The sequence below is a fragment of the Tamandua tetradactyla genome, chromosome 3 (genome assembly GCF_023851605.1).
Source record: "Tamandua tetradactyla isolate mTamTet1 chromosome 3, mTamTet1.pri, whole genome shotgun sequence".
Classification (NCBI taxonomy): domain Eukaryota; kingdom Metazoa; phylum Chordata; class Mammalia; order Pilosa; family Myrmecophagidae; genus Tamandua; species Tamandua tetradactyla.
In genome coordinates, this window is record NC_135329.1 from 22,343,762 (window position 1) to 22,357,980 (window position 14,219).

The following is a 14,219-nucleotide window of genomic DNA, read 5'->3' on the forward strand; positions in this document are numbered from 1 at the left end:
CCCTCTTAGTAAATACAACCAACCTGCTCTCCTTCTCACTCTCCAATTGAGGCTCTTTTTTAACCCTTCCAAGTTCAGACTTGGACTCTGGATAGATTTTTTCTTGCCAACTTCCCAGTTCATTTACCTGGATAACTGGCCAAAGTGTATGACAAGCATATGCTCTTGGAGCAAATTCAGAAAGAGACTTGAAGGCACATGGTATTTTTGAGCTGGAACATCATTTCTGAAAACTAGGAGGTTGAGGGCTGGGTAAACCAGGACAAGCAGTTATTTGGAGGAACAGGATGAAGAAATCCAGATGACTGTCAGCTTGATTATAAGACAGGCTTCCTGCAGAGGAACTCAACTGAAATTGCTTAGACAGATGTCCAAGCTCCATTAGCAACCAAGACCTTCTCCCCACAGGGTTCTCTTCAAACATTCTCATTTAAACCCTACTGGGTCTTAATCTATGGTCCTTCACTGGCTCACCTGAAAGCTCGCTATGTTCTACCCACAAGAAAAGAGTTTGCTGAGCAAATTAATTATTGTAACTGAGATTTCCCAGGAGGTATTCAGCCGCCTAAAAGAAGGAATCATTTTCCAGAGTGGAAAGAGGATTGAACTAAGATACAGAATCCAATGTTCTAGTCTCCGCCCTCCTGTGCATGTCACACGTGGCCTTGGCTAAGGTGCTGGCTCTGGATTTTTCTCAGCAATAAGGAAAGGTGCCCAAGGTCAGCCCTCTCTGGCTTCTGCTCTGATATGCTAGTTGAAAATCTGTCTTTGCGCCTTTCCCCATCCCATTATCCTTCAAAGAGCTCCCTCCAGTCAGCTTGTGCCCATTGAGACTCCATACCTATCTGCATTCATTCAATTAACCGCTACTTCCTGAAGGCCCACTCTGTACAGGCACTGTCACAGGCCCTCTTGGGGTTTACATTCTACTGGCAGGAGATAGATAGTGAACAGATACACAGCGCACACAAATGCATACAAGAGAACATGTATGTATATTTACTCTATAGAAAGGTGATAAGTGCCTTGGAAGAATAAAGCGTTGGGAAATAGGCAGTTCTGCAGTACAGGGTAAGGAAGGCGTCCCTGAACAGGAAAGGTCTCTTTAGTTGTCTGACAACTGAACAGGGGCCCGAAGGAAGTGAGGGGGTTAGTCATAATGCTGACTAGGGAAAGAGTGTCCCAGGCAGATGGAACAGCCATTGCAGAGACCCTGGGGTAGGAGGCAGCCAGGGGTGTTCAAAGAACAGCAAGGAGGCCCATGTGGCTAGAACAGAGTGATCAAGGGGAAGAGCAGTTGGAGAAGAGATCAGAAAGGTAGCTGAGGCCAGATCACGCAGGGTCTTATGGACCATTATAAGAGTTTGGGCCTACTTTTAAAAGATTATGTCATGTTTCCTTGTTTACGAAAAATTCTCTAACTCAGATTTTTTTTTATTAACTTAGACCACTTTCCCTTACCCTCTCAATTAATTCAAATCAGGGGCATTTTGCCCTTAATTGAAGAAGGGATACAAGAAAAGGCATAGTGAAACTGGAAGGTACTAATACCAAAAAATATATATAACAATGCTTGGGCAAACCACGTGGGTGTAATGAGGCTGCCAAACATGCTAGTGTGTACCTCCCCCGTAGAGGGGAGAGAACCCTGTAAAGGGACTGGACTTAAACAGCAGGGAGAATGCAGAATGGAATCAGCAAGATGGAACCAGAGGCTGGCAGGTTCAGGGGGACTCTCGGGGGATGGATTCCCAGGACAATGCTCAGTTGTGGTGCAGACTGCTGAGAGGGGGAGCAATCCTGGGCTGAAGCAGTGGGCTCAGGGGACAACAGCCCTTACTCTCCTAAAGCCTACACACGCTGAGCACAACACTTGTGCCAGGAGGTGAACTCGGAGGAAACTAGCCATTCAGAAGAAGGGTTCTAAAGGAGAAGGATGAAGAAGGAGGAAACTCCTGGAAGAGAATGATTGTGATTCTAAGTCTATGCCAAGCTGAATCACTAATAGCACATAGCAATTAGCAGTTTTCTAATCTCTATCCATACCTCCTACCTAGAGTCCCATATCCACTGTTAGAATCCCACACTTGTGGGTTTAAACGTGGTACTGATGTGCTTAGGAAGGAAGGGCTCAGCAGGGGGAGGGCTGAAGACAGGTGAGGGCAGGAGAGGAGAAGGGGGAGCCCCAGAGGTGGAAGTCACAGAGGACAAACACAACCTGGGGGGGGGGGGGCGGATCCCCACAGGAAAGCCTCTGTTTGGGGGCAACCCTGAGAGAACCTGTCTGGTTATCAGAAATCAGTTGCTCAATCAATCATGTTTATTGCACCAGGAGGCAGCTCCCCCCTTGGCTTCCCCCACTGTCTTGAATTTTGAAGCTGCAGAAACCTGAGTTCCCATGGAATTGGCCAGCATCGAGGCCTCAGCTGAGCTCCTGCCAGGATGGACAGGGAAGAAGATCCCGGGGCTCGTGGAGAGGAACCCTTTGCCTGGTGGAGACTTGGAGAGGCAGGTGTTGGAGTGGTGTGGAAAAAGGCCTCCCAGCAGATGCCCAGAGAGGATAGAGGCTCCTAGGGCCAGCTCAGACCCCAGCTGTCCATCAGCAGCTGTACTGTTTCCGGAAACACTCCTCAGGCTGCCTGGGGCTCTCTCTAGACCTGTCCTCTCCAAGGCAGCCCCTGCACTGAGTGGTGAGATGCAGCGGGGTGAATATCTCCAGACCAGTTCTAGTTGTCAGTAAGGTCAAATCCCCTTCGTTTTGCAGAGACGGTGATGCCAGCAGCCCCTCACCAGCACTGCACACCTTGGGCAGCAGAGCTGTAAATATACTTCACAGAGCAAGGCTTTTTTTCACAGATCCTTCGTGTCATTTGCAAGCACCTAGCTTTCCAACAAAATGAGAATTAAGAGTGATTTCAGGTTGTTGAAGCACCTACAAAAAGGCCTTTCATCTTCCATTGAGGATAAAAGTGAAGGATGGACTCGGCAAGGAGGCGTCATCACACACGCATTTGTTTGTCCCACCAGGCTGGATTCTAATTTTTAAATGGAGTGGGGTGAGAACAGCATCTTTTATTTTAAATTGCCAATCTCCTGCGTATCAGCAAGGCAGGGGAGGGGAGGGGAGCAGTCAGCCCACTGTGCAGGCCCTGGAAAAAATCAAAGAAGGTTTGCACACCTCTCTTGTGACTGCACTGAACCTCGCTAGCCAGGGAGGCTGTGCAAATGCCCCTCGTGCAAAGATGGTGAGAATTAACCACTTACTACCTGGGTGGGCCAAGTGCAGGGGACTGCATGGCCTCTGACTATTGAGTATTGTCCAGGTCAAGGCGGTGACTGTATGTGACCTCCCAGGAAGGAGGTCAGAAAGGAGGGAGCCCAGGAAGGGCTCTTGTTGCATGGAGCCCTGGGTGTGGACGTGGAAGGAGAGAGGGTTGGGGCCACGTGTGACGCACACCATCCCCGAGAGAGCTCCGCAGCAGCAACGCACAGCTCTGCACAGGGCGCGCCGCGAAAAACTAGAGCAACCAAGTAGGATGGCGGAGTTTATTGGAAGAGAGATGAATTCTGTCTCCTTCCGACTCATTTTGCGCCAGGCCAATGAGTTCAGAAACTCAATGGACGCTGGCAGTCATAGCATCCCAGAATCCTGGTGCTGAAAAGAACCTTGGAGAGCCGCCGCTCTGACCTTCCGCTTTGTAGATGAAGGGGGTGAAGTCCAGCGAGGTTAAGTGACTCCGCACGGGCAGCCCTTCTCCCCATCCACACTTACACCTTCGCTTCCTCTCACCCACAGGTCCTCAGCCAGCACAGCCAGCACAGCCTTTGTGCAAACTAGAAAGAGATGTGCCCTGCCGAGGGCCAAGGCCTGGGGCAAATGCCCGGATTGGTAAGCTGAGCACAGCTGGGTTTCAGCCCCTGTGGCCCTCGGAACCCAATGCCCTTGGGCAGATTCCATGCTCGGCCCACATCTGTGCATGTGCGGCCCACAGGCAGCCTGCTTTGTCTCCTTACAGCCCCAACCTCAATGTAGGACTTTCCTGTCAAGGCCTCTGGGTTCCTCTCCCTTTTCACAATGGGCCACTCTGCCCCCCTCTCTCTGTTCCAACCTGAGGGTGACTTCAGCCTCATCGACCACCAGTCTCCTCCCTGCTGCCAAAGCTCTGGCCAAATGCCTGGGGTTGAATTGGGGGAGGAAAAAGAAATGGTCTCAGAGATCACCTAATTTTCCATCAGTCATCAAAAGCTCCCCAAAAAGAAAAGTCCAGGACCCAACGGCTTCACAGGTGAATCCTACCATGCAATTCAAGAAAGAATTGGTACCAAACCTGCTCAAACTCTTCAAAAAAATTGAAGAGGAGGGAAAGCTACCTAACTCATTCTATGAAGTTAACATCACCCTAATACCAAAGCCAGACAAAGATACTCAAGAAAAGAAAATTTTCTACTTAGATTGCCTAAGCAGGGGCTGGCCAACCATGGTCTGCTGGCCAAATCCAGCCTTTGCACGTTTTTGAGAATAAAGTTGTATTGGAACACAGCCAAGCCCAGTCATTTATGTGTCATCTGTGCCTGCTTCTGAGCTCTAGCAGCAGGGAGGGGGAGGGGCAGCAGGGATCGCAGGGCCCATAGAGCTGGCAGTATTTACCATCCAGACCCTTTACAGAAAAATGTCCCAACATCTGACCTAGAGGAACCTTTCAGAGGGAGAGAGAAGTCTAGGGCCTTAGCTACAGCCACAGAGCTGACAGCTGACAAAGCCCGGCTGTGATCCCAGGTCCTGTAGGTCTCCTGACACCTTCCCAGTAGACTTCAAGATTCTTGAGGAAAGTAAATGGACTTTAATAGACCATCAGACTCTGACCTCATCACCAGCCATTTTTGTTTGTTTCTACAAAGAAAGACATGCAGAGAAAAGACAGCTTTGCTCAAAAATTATCGAGGTGACTCCAAACACAGTCCCAAAAGCTGTCTCTTTATTGCCTGGAGCTCCCTCCGGGAGGAAGTTTCTGGGAATCCACCGTAGCTAAGCTCACTCTGCTCCTGCCTTGAGCCCAACCAGGGACCCTGTAGGTGCTAGCATTCCCCTGCCCCCAGCCCACATCTAATTGATGCTTCCTGCTCTCTGTATCAGCTGATAGGCTAGCTTCAGCAGCACTCCCGCTCCCTTCCCGTGCAGGTGAGAGGGGAACCAATCAAAGGGACCCCAAAGAGTATGACATTTGGATGTTCAATAGTCACCGTCCCTTGTGACTATCAGTTCAAATCATCTCTGTTTTACACACACACACGGAGGTTTCCTTTTTTCTCTCTCCCCCTCTCCTCTTGCCCTCTCAACTCTCACTTGGCAGTGTTTCCAAGAGCCTAGTCCAGGAGTCTGGAAAATAGCCATGCTCTTTTTTTCTGTGAAAGTTTCTCAGAACATAAAAGTGTGGAGCAAGGGAGAAGTCCCAAGGATGGAATACAGCTCAGTTCCTCCTGCTGCCAAGAGAAGGAAGCACCAGCAGAGCACCCACCGTGCACCAGGCACTTAGCCTGGGATCTCATTTGATCCTGACACCATTCTATGAAGTAGAGACCACCATCTCCATTTTAGCAATGAGAAAACCAAAGCTCAAATTGGTCAAGGTCACCCCAGTGGGTTGGTGAAGACCTGAGAGTTGAACCCAGGTCTGCCTAATTCCCGGATGTATGCTCTTTCAATTCAACCACAGAACCCCAAGGCAAGAGCGGGCCGATTCAAGTTAGCGGGATCCCAGCTGATCTGTCTCCTTCCTGGAGACGCAGGCTTCTTCCAGCTCAAGCCATTTCCCAACAAGATCATCAAGGATCAATCCCAGCAAGATCAGAATAGAATGACACACACTATGGGTGAGTCCTCACCACATCCTCTGGTCCCACTACGAAGGCCTAGGGCAGGAGCTGAAGTCATTGTGCAGCATCTTTGTGCCACTCCTCTCCCTTCCACCTATACTTGACTTGATGTCATTGGCCTCATTTCCTCAACATTCACCCCGTAGGTTCCTTTGCGGAGGGCACAAGGGCATAGTTATCCCTGCACCTGCCAATGGTGGGTTACTGCTGAACTAAGGACACTGGGAGAGGGAGAGTAGAGTGCAGTGATGAAGGCTGGGTGACTGGCTGTCTTCACCTGGGCAGCTGCAGCCCTGCACGATGCAGGGCACACAATTATCCACTCGTTTGGGGGTAGCAGCATTACACAGTGGTTAAAGCACAGACTCTGCAGCCAGAAGAGCACTACCCCTTACCAGCTTTAATATCTTGGACAAAATAGGAACATCTCTATAATTCAGTTTTCTCATCAGTAGATTAACAGCACCAACCTCATTAGATCCCGGTGAGGATTAAATGAGTTAATATTCACAGCATCTGGCACAGGGTAAGGGCTATGTAAGCATTAGTTAAATCTTACATATATATCTTTTCAATTTTGTATATTTGGTTTGTTTTTGTTTTCAGTAATGCTATTAAAGTCTTTTGTTTGATCTCATTTTTCTGCTCTGGAAAGTATAGCACAAAAAGGTTCACTTCTCTCTAAAACTGGGGTATGGAAATAATGTTCTGGTTAATTGATGCTCTATACAGCCTTGATTTCGTAAACAACATCTTTGCAAAGATTTCAAAGCTCTTTCTATTTACTCACTTGTTTTAACATAGGAGGTTTAACTATAAAGTATTATGGCTGGGTTTTTTAGGAAACACACCAGAATTTAAAAATTCAAAGTGGTCACCTTGGCAGACCATGCTTGCTCCCCCTGCTTGAAACACTGGAAGTGCAGCACGAAAACCAGGCCAAATGCAGCCAGTCTCAGGGTCTGCCTCTGTCCGTCTCTCTGTATCCACTTCCCCATCCTCTCCCCCCCACCCACCTTTCTCCTTCCCACCTTCCTGTCCCCAGGACTTGTTTATTGTCAAGAGGGACCCTAATTACCATCTAATACAACTTTGCAGGTGAAGTAATCAAGGTTGAACAAGGTGACAAGATTTCCCTAAAGCAATAAGTGCCTAGAAACCAGCTTTTCCACCATTTATACCCATCGCAAAGAATTTCACAATCTTATTCAACAACTTTGACTCTGAATGACTTTGGCATTTCCTTAAAAATTAAATCCGTTTTTAAAAGGTGACTATCTACCCCCCTCTGAGACTCCTTAAAAGAATGGACAACAGGCTCTGAATGTATTTGTTGTATTAACATATAATATGTGTCCAGTGTTATCCCCTGACCTTTTAGCGGATTTGGGAGGGGTAGCCTGATTTAAACTCACTTCACAGATTACAAAATGTTGGCAAAGAATTTCTCCCATCAGCAGGCAAAAGAGGTTTTGCCCTTCTATAAGTTAAAGGAAAGTCTATATCTTACACAGGCATTTGGCAGTCATGGAATCGGCTGAGATCTAGGATGAGGTGGGCGCACACACACACCCACACACACCCTTTAGGCATGAAGTCAAGTCATTGCAGACGGACCATCTCGCGCTGGGAGCCCGGTGACCGGCGAGGTTACCCCAGGGCTCCTGGTGGGCCTCTCAGTGGGCGAAAGGCTGGGTGGAGAGACCAGGACCAGGTAGGGCTGGAGGATCCAAGTCAGGCTGGGTTCCTGGAAGGACTAGCAAGAACAAGGCTTTCGGTCCCAGAAAACCTGCTTCCAAGTAGGTCATGAAGGGCAGGACAATCCCGGGTCTGAACTTGGGATGAGACGGAGACCAGGTCAGCACAGGACCAGTGGCACAGCTCACTTGATGCGAGGGACCCTGGGCTCCCGACCTGGCCTCCTTAGATCTCCCATCGAAGGTCTCCACTGGGCCACCAGCCTGTTCTGGGGTTCCGGGCTAGGCTGAGAGAACGGCAGCAGAGTCTAGAGCCAGACAGGAAGCTGATGTCTGGTTCCTGGCTGAGGAAAATGCTCCCATGCTGGAAGCTTCCCCAGTGAGGGGAGAAGCATTTCCTATGTAGTTTCAGGCTTGACCAGGTACTGGAGTCTAGGAAACATAGGATAAAACAGCCTTGCAATCTTCAAAAAAATGATCATGGTGATGAGTCCATAACTATGTGATGATATTGTGAGCCACTGATTGTACACCATGTATAAAATGTTTGCACGTCAAGAATATTTGTATGTTTGTTTGTTGTGTACAATAAAAATATTTTTAAAAAATAAAAAATAATAAAACTAGGGAAAAAAAACAGTCTTGCAGAAAGCACATGCCCCAGATCAGGAATCCCCAGGGGACTGGTGGCAGAGAAAACTGATTTTATATACTCTGCTGACTCTGAGGCAAAGGCACAGTGGGCCTATACTGCATATGGTTGCATTCTCCCCAAAATAACTCTGAAATAATTTAAAATCTATCTCTGGTGCTTCCTACCAACCCACCCTCCCAACCTCAATCTCAATATCTAGGCCCAAATGTCTTAATGTTACTAAGATTAAATTAACATGAAGATAGTAACCCATCATTCTTTTCAGTTCTACTTGTATATTTTGAAAAGATCACAGAGAACAAAAATTATCTTAACCAAAGGAATAAATATCACATGGTAAAATGTTAGTCATGGTGATACTTGGATGGAGATGGTTTCTAGCAGATTAAAGCTGCCCAGCATCCATTTCTCCTCCACAACAGCACTTTAAAATATCCTTTGAGGGTATTTCCTCTTTCCCCTTATGTAGTCCATATGCATCATTTATGCATTGCATTAGTGATGCTAGATGTGACATACCCTCCCTCTCTAACCCAAGTAGCAGGGGGTAGGCACAAGTCCCCGGCTCGGCCAGGTGGTAACATTGGCAGTCATTCATCACAGGCGGAGCACGCCAAGCTTACAGGTCCTGACTCTTAGCCCCTCAGATGTCCTCTGGTGCTGCTCAAGCCTCCCTGGTCCTACCACGCCCCACCGAGTCTGTGAGCCACCTTCCCCGCGTCCTTCCAGTATCTTCCCTTTCAAGTTCACCAGAATCTGTACTGTTTGCAAAGACTGTGTATTCCCAAGCAGACTCCATCCACTTCTACCCACAGCAAGGCCCGTGGTGGTGGAGGCAGGGGGCTGGCGGGTGCACCATCCTCTCCTCCAGGCAGGCAGGCACAGTCTGGAAGCGTCCCAGCTGTGTTCGCGTGTGACCAAACACCACAGGGGTCACCACCGTGAACCAACGTTCCTAATGTGGGAGTGCATCCGGGGACCAGGACCATGAGGCTGGAGGGTGACGTCCCATCACCCAAGGGCAGCATGATGGGATCACACATAGCCACTGCAGACCCTGAAGAGCAGACCCTCACCTCACAGTCCCCCTTCCTCATGTGGACACTCATACATACACATGCACACGCGCACACGCACACACACACACACACACACACACACAGCCAGCAGGAGCCCCCTGGTCCTCTCCGGATCTTCCTCTAGGTGGAGGATGGGTAACAAGTGGAGAAAGAGGGAGGGAAGGGGAGGGAAGGAAGAAAGAACACCCACGGTGGTACTTCCTTCTTTGGTGGGCCCAGGAGGCCTTCAAAATCACACGGCCAAGAGTCCAGGTGGCCGACAGCAGTCCACTCTGGGTGAGAATAAAAGCAACCCCACACCACATGCAGTCTTCAAACAAAATACACCAAAGGTGTGACACCCAAGTGTTTTGCCTTCTTCCATTCATACGTCTACTTTTGTTCTCTTCTCATCTGGGACTAAAGGGCATGTGGACCGGTTAGGAAGGTGAGAAGTTAAATGGAGGGCCCAGCAGGCTCAGAAACAGCCAGGACTTCAGACCCACCAAGGGCCAAACAACCCCCTAACAGAGCTCCCTCCATCCACACCCATAGACATAAGAGTGGATACATGTTTGTGCACACACGCATACGCGCGCGCACGCACACACACACACACACTGCCCAAGGCTCACCAGGAGCCGCAGGTAAGCAGCCAAGAGGTGGCACTGGGCCAGGAACAAAAAAACAAAGAGGGTCAGAAGGCACAACTGGAGTGAGGCAGAAGGCAGATTGATTCCTAGTACGTTTATTGGAACCTTAGTTAAGCGTGAATACTGATCCAAAACTCCCATCCACAGCCCAGTCAGCCTGACTGGAGGAGGGAAGCAGGGAGCTAATTGCCTTTTCTTTCCCCCATTATAGACAACATTATTAAAAAAAATAAACTTTACAATAATACATTTTCGCTCATCTGCTGGGGTATTACTTTGATAGTTTTGTTTCTTAAAAAAAGGAAAGAAAGGGGAAACCACACAATATATGTATATGGATGTATATATACATATATGTCGAGAAGGGGCTCGCTATGTACATACAGTGACGTATGCCTCGGAAATGAGGAAAGAGAGGAGTGAAAAAGAGGAGAGAGAACAGAGAAAGACAGAGCTTGAGAGACCAGAGTCCCAGGTACACACCAATGTAGGTCTCTTCTGTCACCCTCAGTGGCCCCTCTCCCTGAAGGGGACCCACCAAATGGACCCACTAGAAACCAAAAAAAAAAAAAAAAAAACCAACAAAGGATTATTTCTCTTTGATTTCAAAATTCTTGCCACCAAGGAGCCCCTTGGGCTGGTGCCCAAGGTTTTCTACCTGCCCCTGGGGTGTCCCAGGGGGGCTGCGCTCCCTAGACTTCCTGGAGCTGACCCCAGGCCCCACAACTCTGCAGGGCAGCGCTGGGTTCACAGGGCAGAGGTGGGCCCACCGGGACCCACACTGCCTGGCCTGGCTGCGGGGAGAGGGGAGACAGGAAGAAACTCCGTTCTTGCAGCCAAGGGGAGGTGCCGAAAGCGCCCACCTGGCATCCCAGTGGGCAGCCTGAGAAAGCAGTGGCAACTGTCCTGCCCCCAGGCTGCCTGAGGCACAGCCACAGGTCCATTCGGCTGCAGGGGTCTCCTCTCAGTCTCTTATTCTGAAGGATCCACAGAGGAAACACAAGGAGACAGCACAGGGGTCCTTAGACCCTCCTGCCCTCCTTGGGGCTGGGTTTCCCGTGCCAGGAGGCCTTTGGCGCCAGCTCTCAAGCTGCCCGCCTGCTTGCCCATTTGGTTTAGAAAAACTTCTCCAGAGAAGAAAACCTGGGAGGAGACAAGTTCAGAGACAAGGTGGAAAAAAAAAAATTTTTTTTTTTTTGCAAGGTGTATGTGTGTCTTTGTGTGTTTCCATTGTTTTCAGGCGGGTGTTCTTATTTGTCGCTTTCCGATAGAGTCCGCAGGGCCTACAAGGCCAGCGTCAGCAGCAGGAGGGAGAGAGCAGTCAAGGCAGCCGATGGCCTGGCTCTGCCAGGGCCTGAGTTAGGTTTGATCACCTTGTTACTCCCTGGGATGATGTTCGTGGTGAGCTGAGTCCACGGGAGACAGAGACAAAGAAAGGAACAACCACAAAGGAGAGTCAGCAGGGCCAGGGTGAGGAAAAGAAAAGGCCCCAGGAAGTGGACTCCTGGAGCCCCCGCCTTCTCTGTGGGCCCGGAGGGTCTCTGCCTGGCTGGGGCAGGGACAGGAGCTAGAGGGAAAGGTGCGTCCCTCTGGCTTCTGAGGCTTCTGAGGTGTGGGAGGCAGGGCAGCAGCTCCCAGGAAACAGGCTGCTCCTCTAGCCTCGGGGCTGACTCTACCCAATGAGAGTGGGGGTGTGGGTTCCGCTGGACAGGGGGATTACATAAAGATCTCAAGGAGAAGCTGCTCCCAGGGCTGCAGGAAGCCACTCCTTACTCTTTAAGATGAATTTACTGAGCAGCTTCTACATGCTGGATTTCTATGACGTTCAGGAGACACAAAGATGGAAAATGACATGTCCTCTTCTTTAAGAAGCCCCCAGCACAGGAGTGCTTTTTCTTTTTTTTTTGAGAGGAAAGAGGGAACCTGCATTCTCCCTGCTCATAAATTTGTTCAGACCCTGCCTTCTCTGCGAAACTTTCCTATGCATCTCTAAGCTTCTCTTCTCTTCCTTTTCTGGAGAATCTTAGTCTTTTCTTCTCATCTAAATTATTATCTTGGGTCTATAAGTCACATACAAATATATATGCACTCCTACATACAAATATATATGCACTCCTGTGCTGGGGGCTCCTTAAAGAAGAGGACATGTCGTTTTCCATCTTTGTGTCTCCTGAACATCATAGGAATCCAGAATGCAGTAGCTGCTCAGTAAATTCATCTTAAAGAGTTAGGAAGGCCCTGAACCTTCCTTTGATCCAAGCAGCTGCTTGTCTTTGACCAAGCAGCTGCTTGTCCCTTCCCATGGAGACAGCCAAAGAGCCTGGCTGCAGCCCTACACCCGCCCTGCCCTCCTCACAGCAGAGTGAGGGGGTGCCCGCAACCAAGTGAGGCAAGAGCTCAGTTGGCTCCAGCCCATGCAATGGGACTTGGGGTTCTGAACCAGAGGCTCATCTGGGATGGGCCCTCCACCCAGTCTCTGGCTCCACCAAACCCACCTCCACCTGTGCCCCTCACTCACCTCTGTGAAGCACAGGCTTAACTCTTTGGAGTTATTGGCCTTCAGCCCCTGCTCCTGCGGGAGAGAAGGCACCAGTAAGAACAAGCCACTGGGGCTGGGTCTCCAGCCAGGCTTTGCCCAGTGATTCAGACAAAGCTAAGCACTCTGTGGCCTGTCAGCCCCATTGGCACCCCTGAGCACCGGGTGTGTGGTGAAGGGCACTGGCTGCGTCCCAACGTAGCACAAAAGCCCCTGCCCTTTTCTTTCACCCTTGACATTAAGTCCCTTCTCCTCTGGGCTCCTAGAACACAAAATTAGAACTATTCAACTTACAGCAATAAGTAGTAATAAGCCATTCATATGTCTGTCTGCCATACACAGGACCTCAAAGACGAATCTGTCTGCCATACACAGGACCTCAAAGGCGAATCTGTCTGCCATACACAGGACCTCAAAGGCAAACCTGTCTGCCATACACGGACCATGTCTTTTCCTTGGACTGTCCAGCTCACAGCAGCAACTTGGTAAATATTCACCAAATGCATGTATGCTTGCCTGCATTAATGAATGAATGAATGCCACAGATCAGAAATGGCAAGGCCAGATCCACTTAGTCATGACTTCTGGAAGGTTATACATCTGGGTTCAGTGGATAAGAGAGCTGGGACTGATAAGTGATAATCTGTCACTGCTGCATGTTACATGGACATTTGGCAACCAGGCCAGCTGCTGACCATTCCTACCCTAAACAGATGTACAGCACCTGGAAGCTCTGCAAACAAGGTAAAAATCAGAAAGAAAGGTCGGCTTGGTGGAAGTGTTCTGTATCTCTGGATGCAGGACCACAGAGTGTCCGTGAAGAAGAGGACTTCGTTATCATCACAATAATAGTTATCCATGGGAACCAGCTGGGGGATGCACGGTTTCTATCCTGGCTTTACATGGCTTAGTTCTCAATGCACTTATGGGAAAGCTCTGGTCACCAGAAGCAACTGGAAAGCCCAAGAAATTATGCTATCACTGCTCTTGGCCAGAAATGTCAATAATCCCTTGGACATCACAGGCAATAAACAGCCCAAGGCATCTGGTCAGCTAAACAAGGCCCCAGTTGTCACATAGAGACCTCAGCCAAGAGCAGAGTCACCATTGACGGTGGAACAATGACTGCAGAGATGATTAGTGCAGGAAGAATGGAACTGGGGACCTGACCCTGGAAGAACCTGTCCAGGACACAGCACCAGCCCCAGGGTTTACAGGTGCCAAGACATGGCCCAGCCAACTCACTAACATGCGTCTCTCCACAGAAGGGCATGTGCTCTAAAGCCCTCCAGACCTAAGGGTTGGATTCTACTCCCCAGGAGTGAGCAAAACTCTAGCCAGGGCTGTGTGAGGCCACTGCCTGTGCACAGAACACACCCAGTCCCACCTCAGAGGCTTTCCTGCCATCATCATCTTCAATCTGACCACCTTCCTCCTTTCTTCCTTTCACTAGTCCTCACTCAGTCTCACTCCCCTGAGCTCCTCCTGGCCTGGCCTGGCTAGATCCTCACCTGCGGTCATCTGTGACCTATGGGGGGCCATGCCATACAGCCCAGCATCATGACATGCTCTAGTCGTTTCAGGGATAATGAGACTGTCACCAGCCCAGTGGGAATCTTTGTCTCATTCCTATATTCCCCCTTACCATGAACACAGTAAATATGCAGCTTTATGTACAATCACAGAGGCAGACAGCCCAACTGGGATTCAAGGTTTGTACCAGTATTTCAACCAAAGCACCTCCAC

The 14,219-nt window shown here is 49.5% G+C and overlaps 1 protein-coding gene across 2 annotated transcripts in view; it reads right to left on the reverse strand.

Annotated features, from left to right (window-relative positions):
• Positions 1-10,016: 10,016 nt before the first annotated feature.
• The window catches only part of GFRA2 (GDNF family receptor alpha 2), an 89,965-nt gene continuing 85,762 nt past the window's right edge, over positions 10,017-14,219 (reverse strand). For both annotated transcript variants that reach the window (XM_077151842.1, XM_077151841.1), the window contains 2 exons: positions 12,456-12,509; positions 10,017-11,343 (listed from right to left, as the gene is read on the reverse strand). In XM_077151842.1, the coding sequence (XP_077007957.1) occupies positions 11,221-11,343; positions 12,456-12,509 (177 nt within the window). In that variant the 3' untranslated portion in view covers positions 10,017-11,220. The remainder of the gene's footprint in view (positions 11,344-12,455; positions 12,510-14,219) is intronic.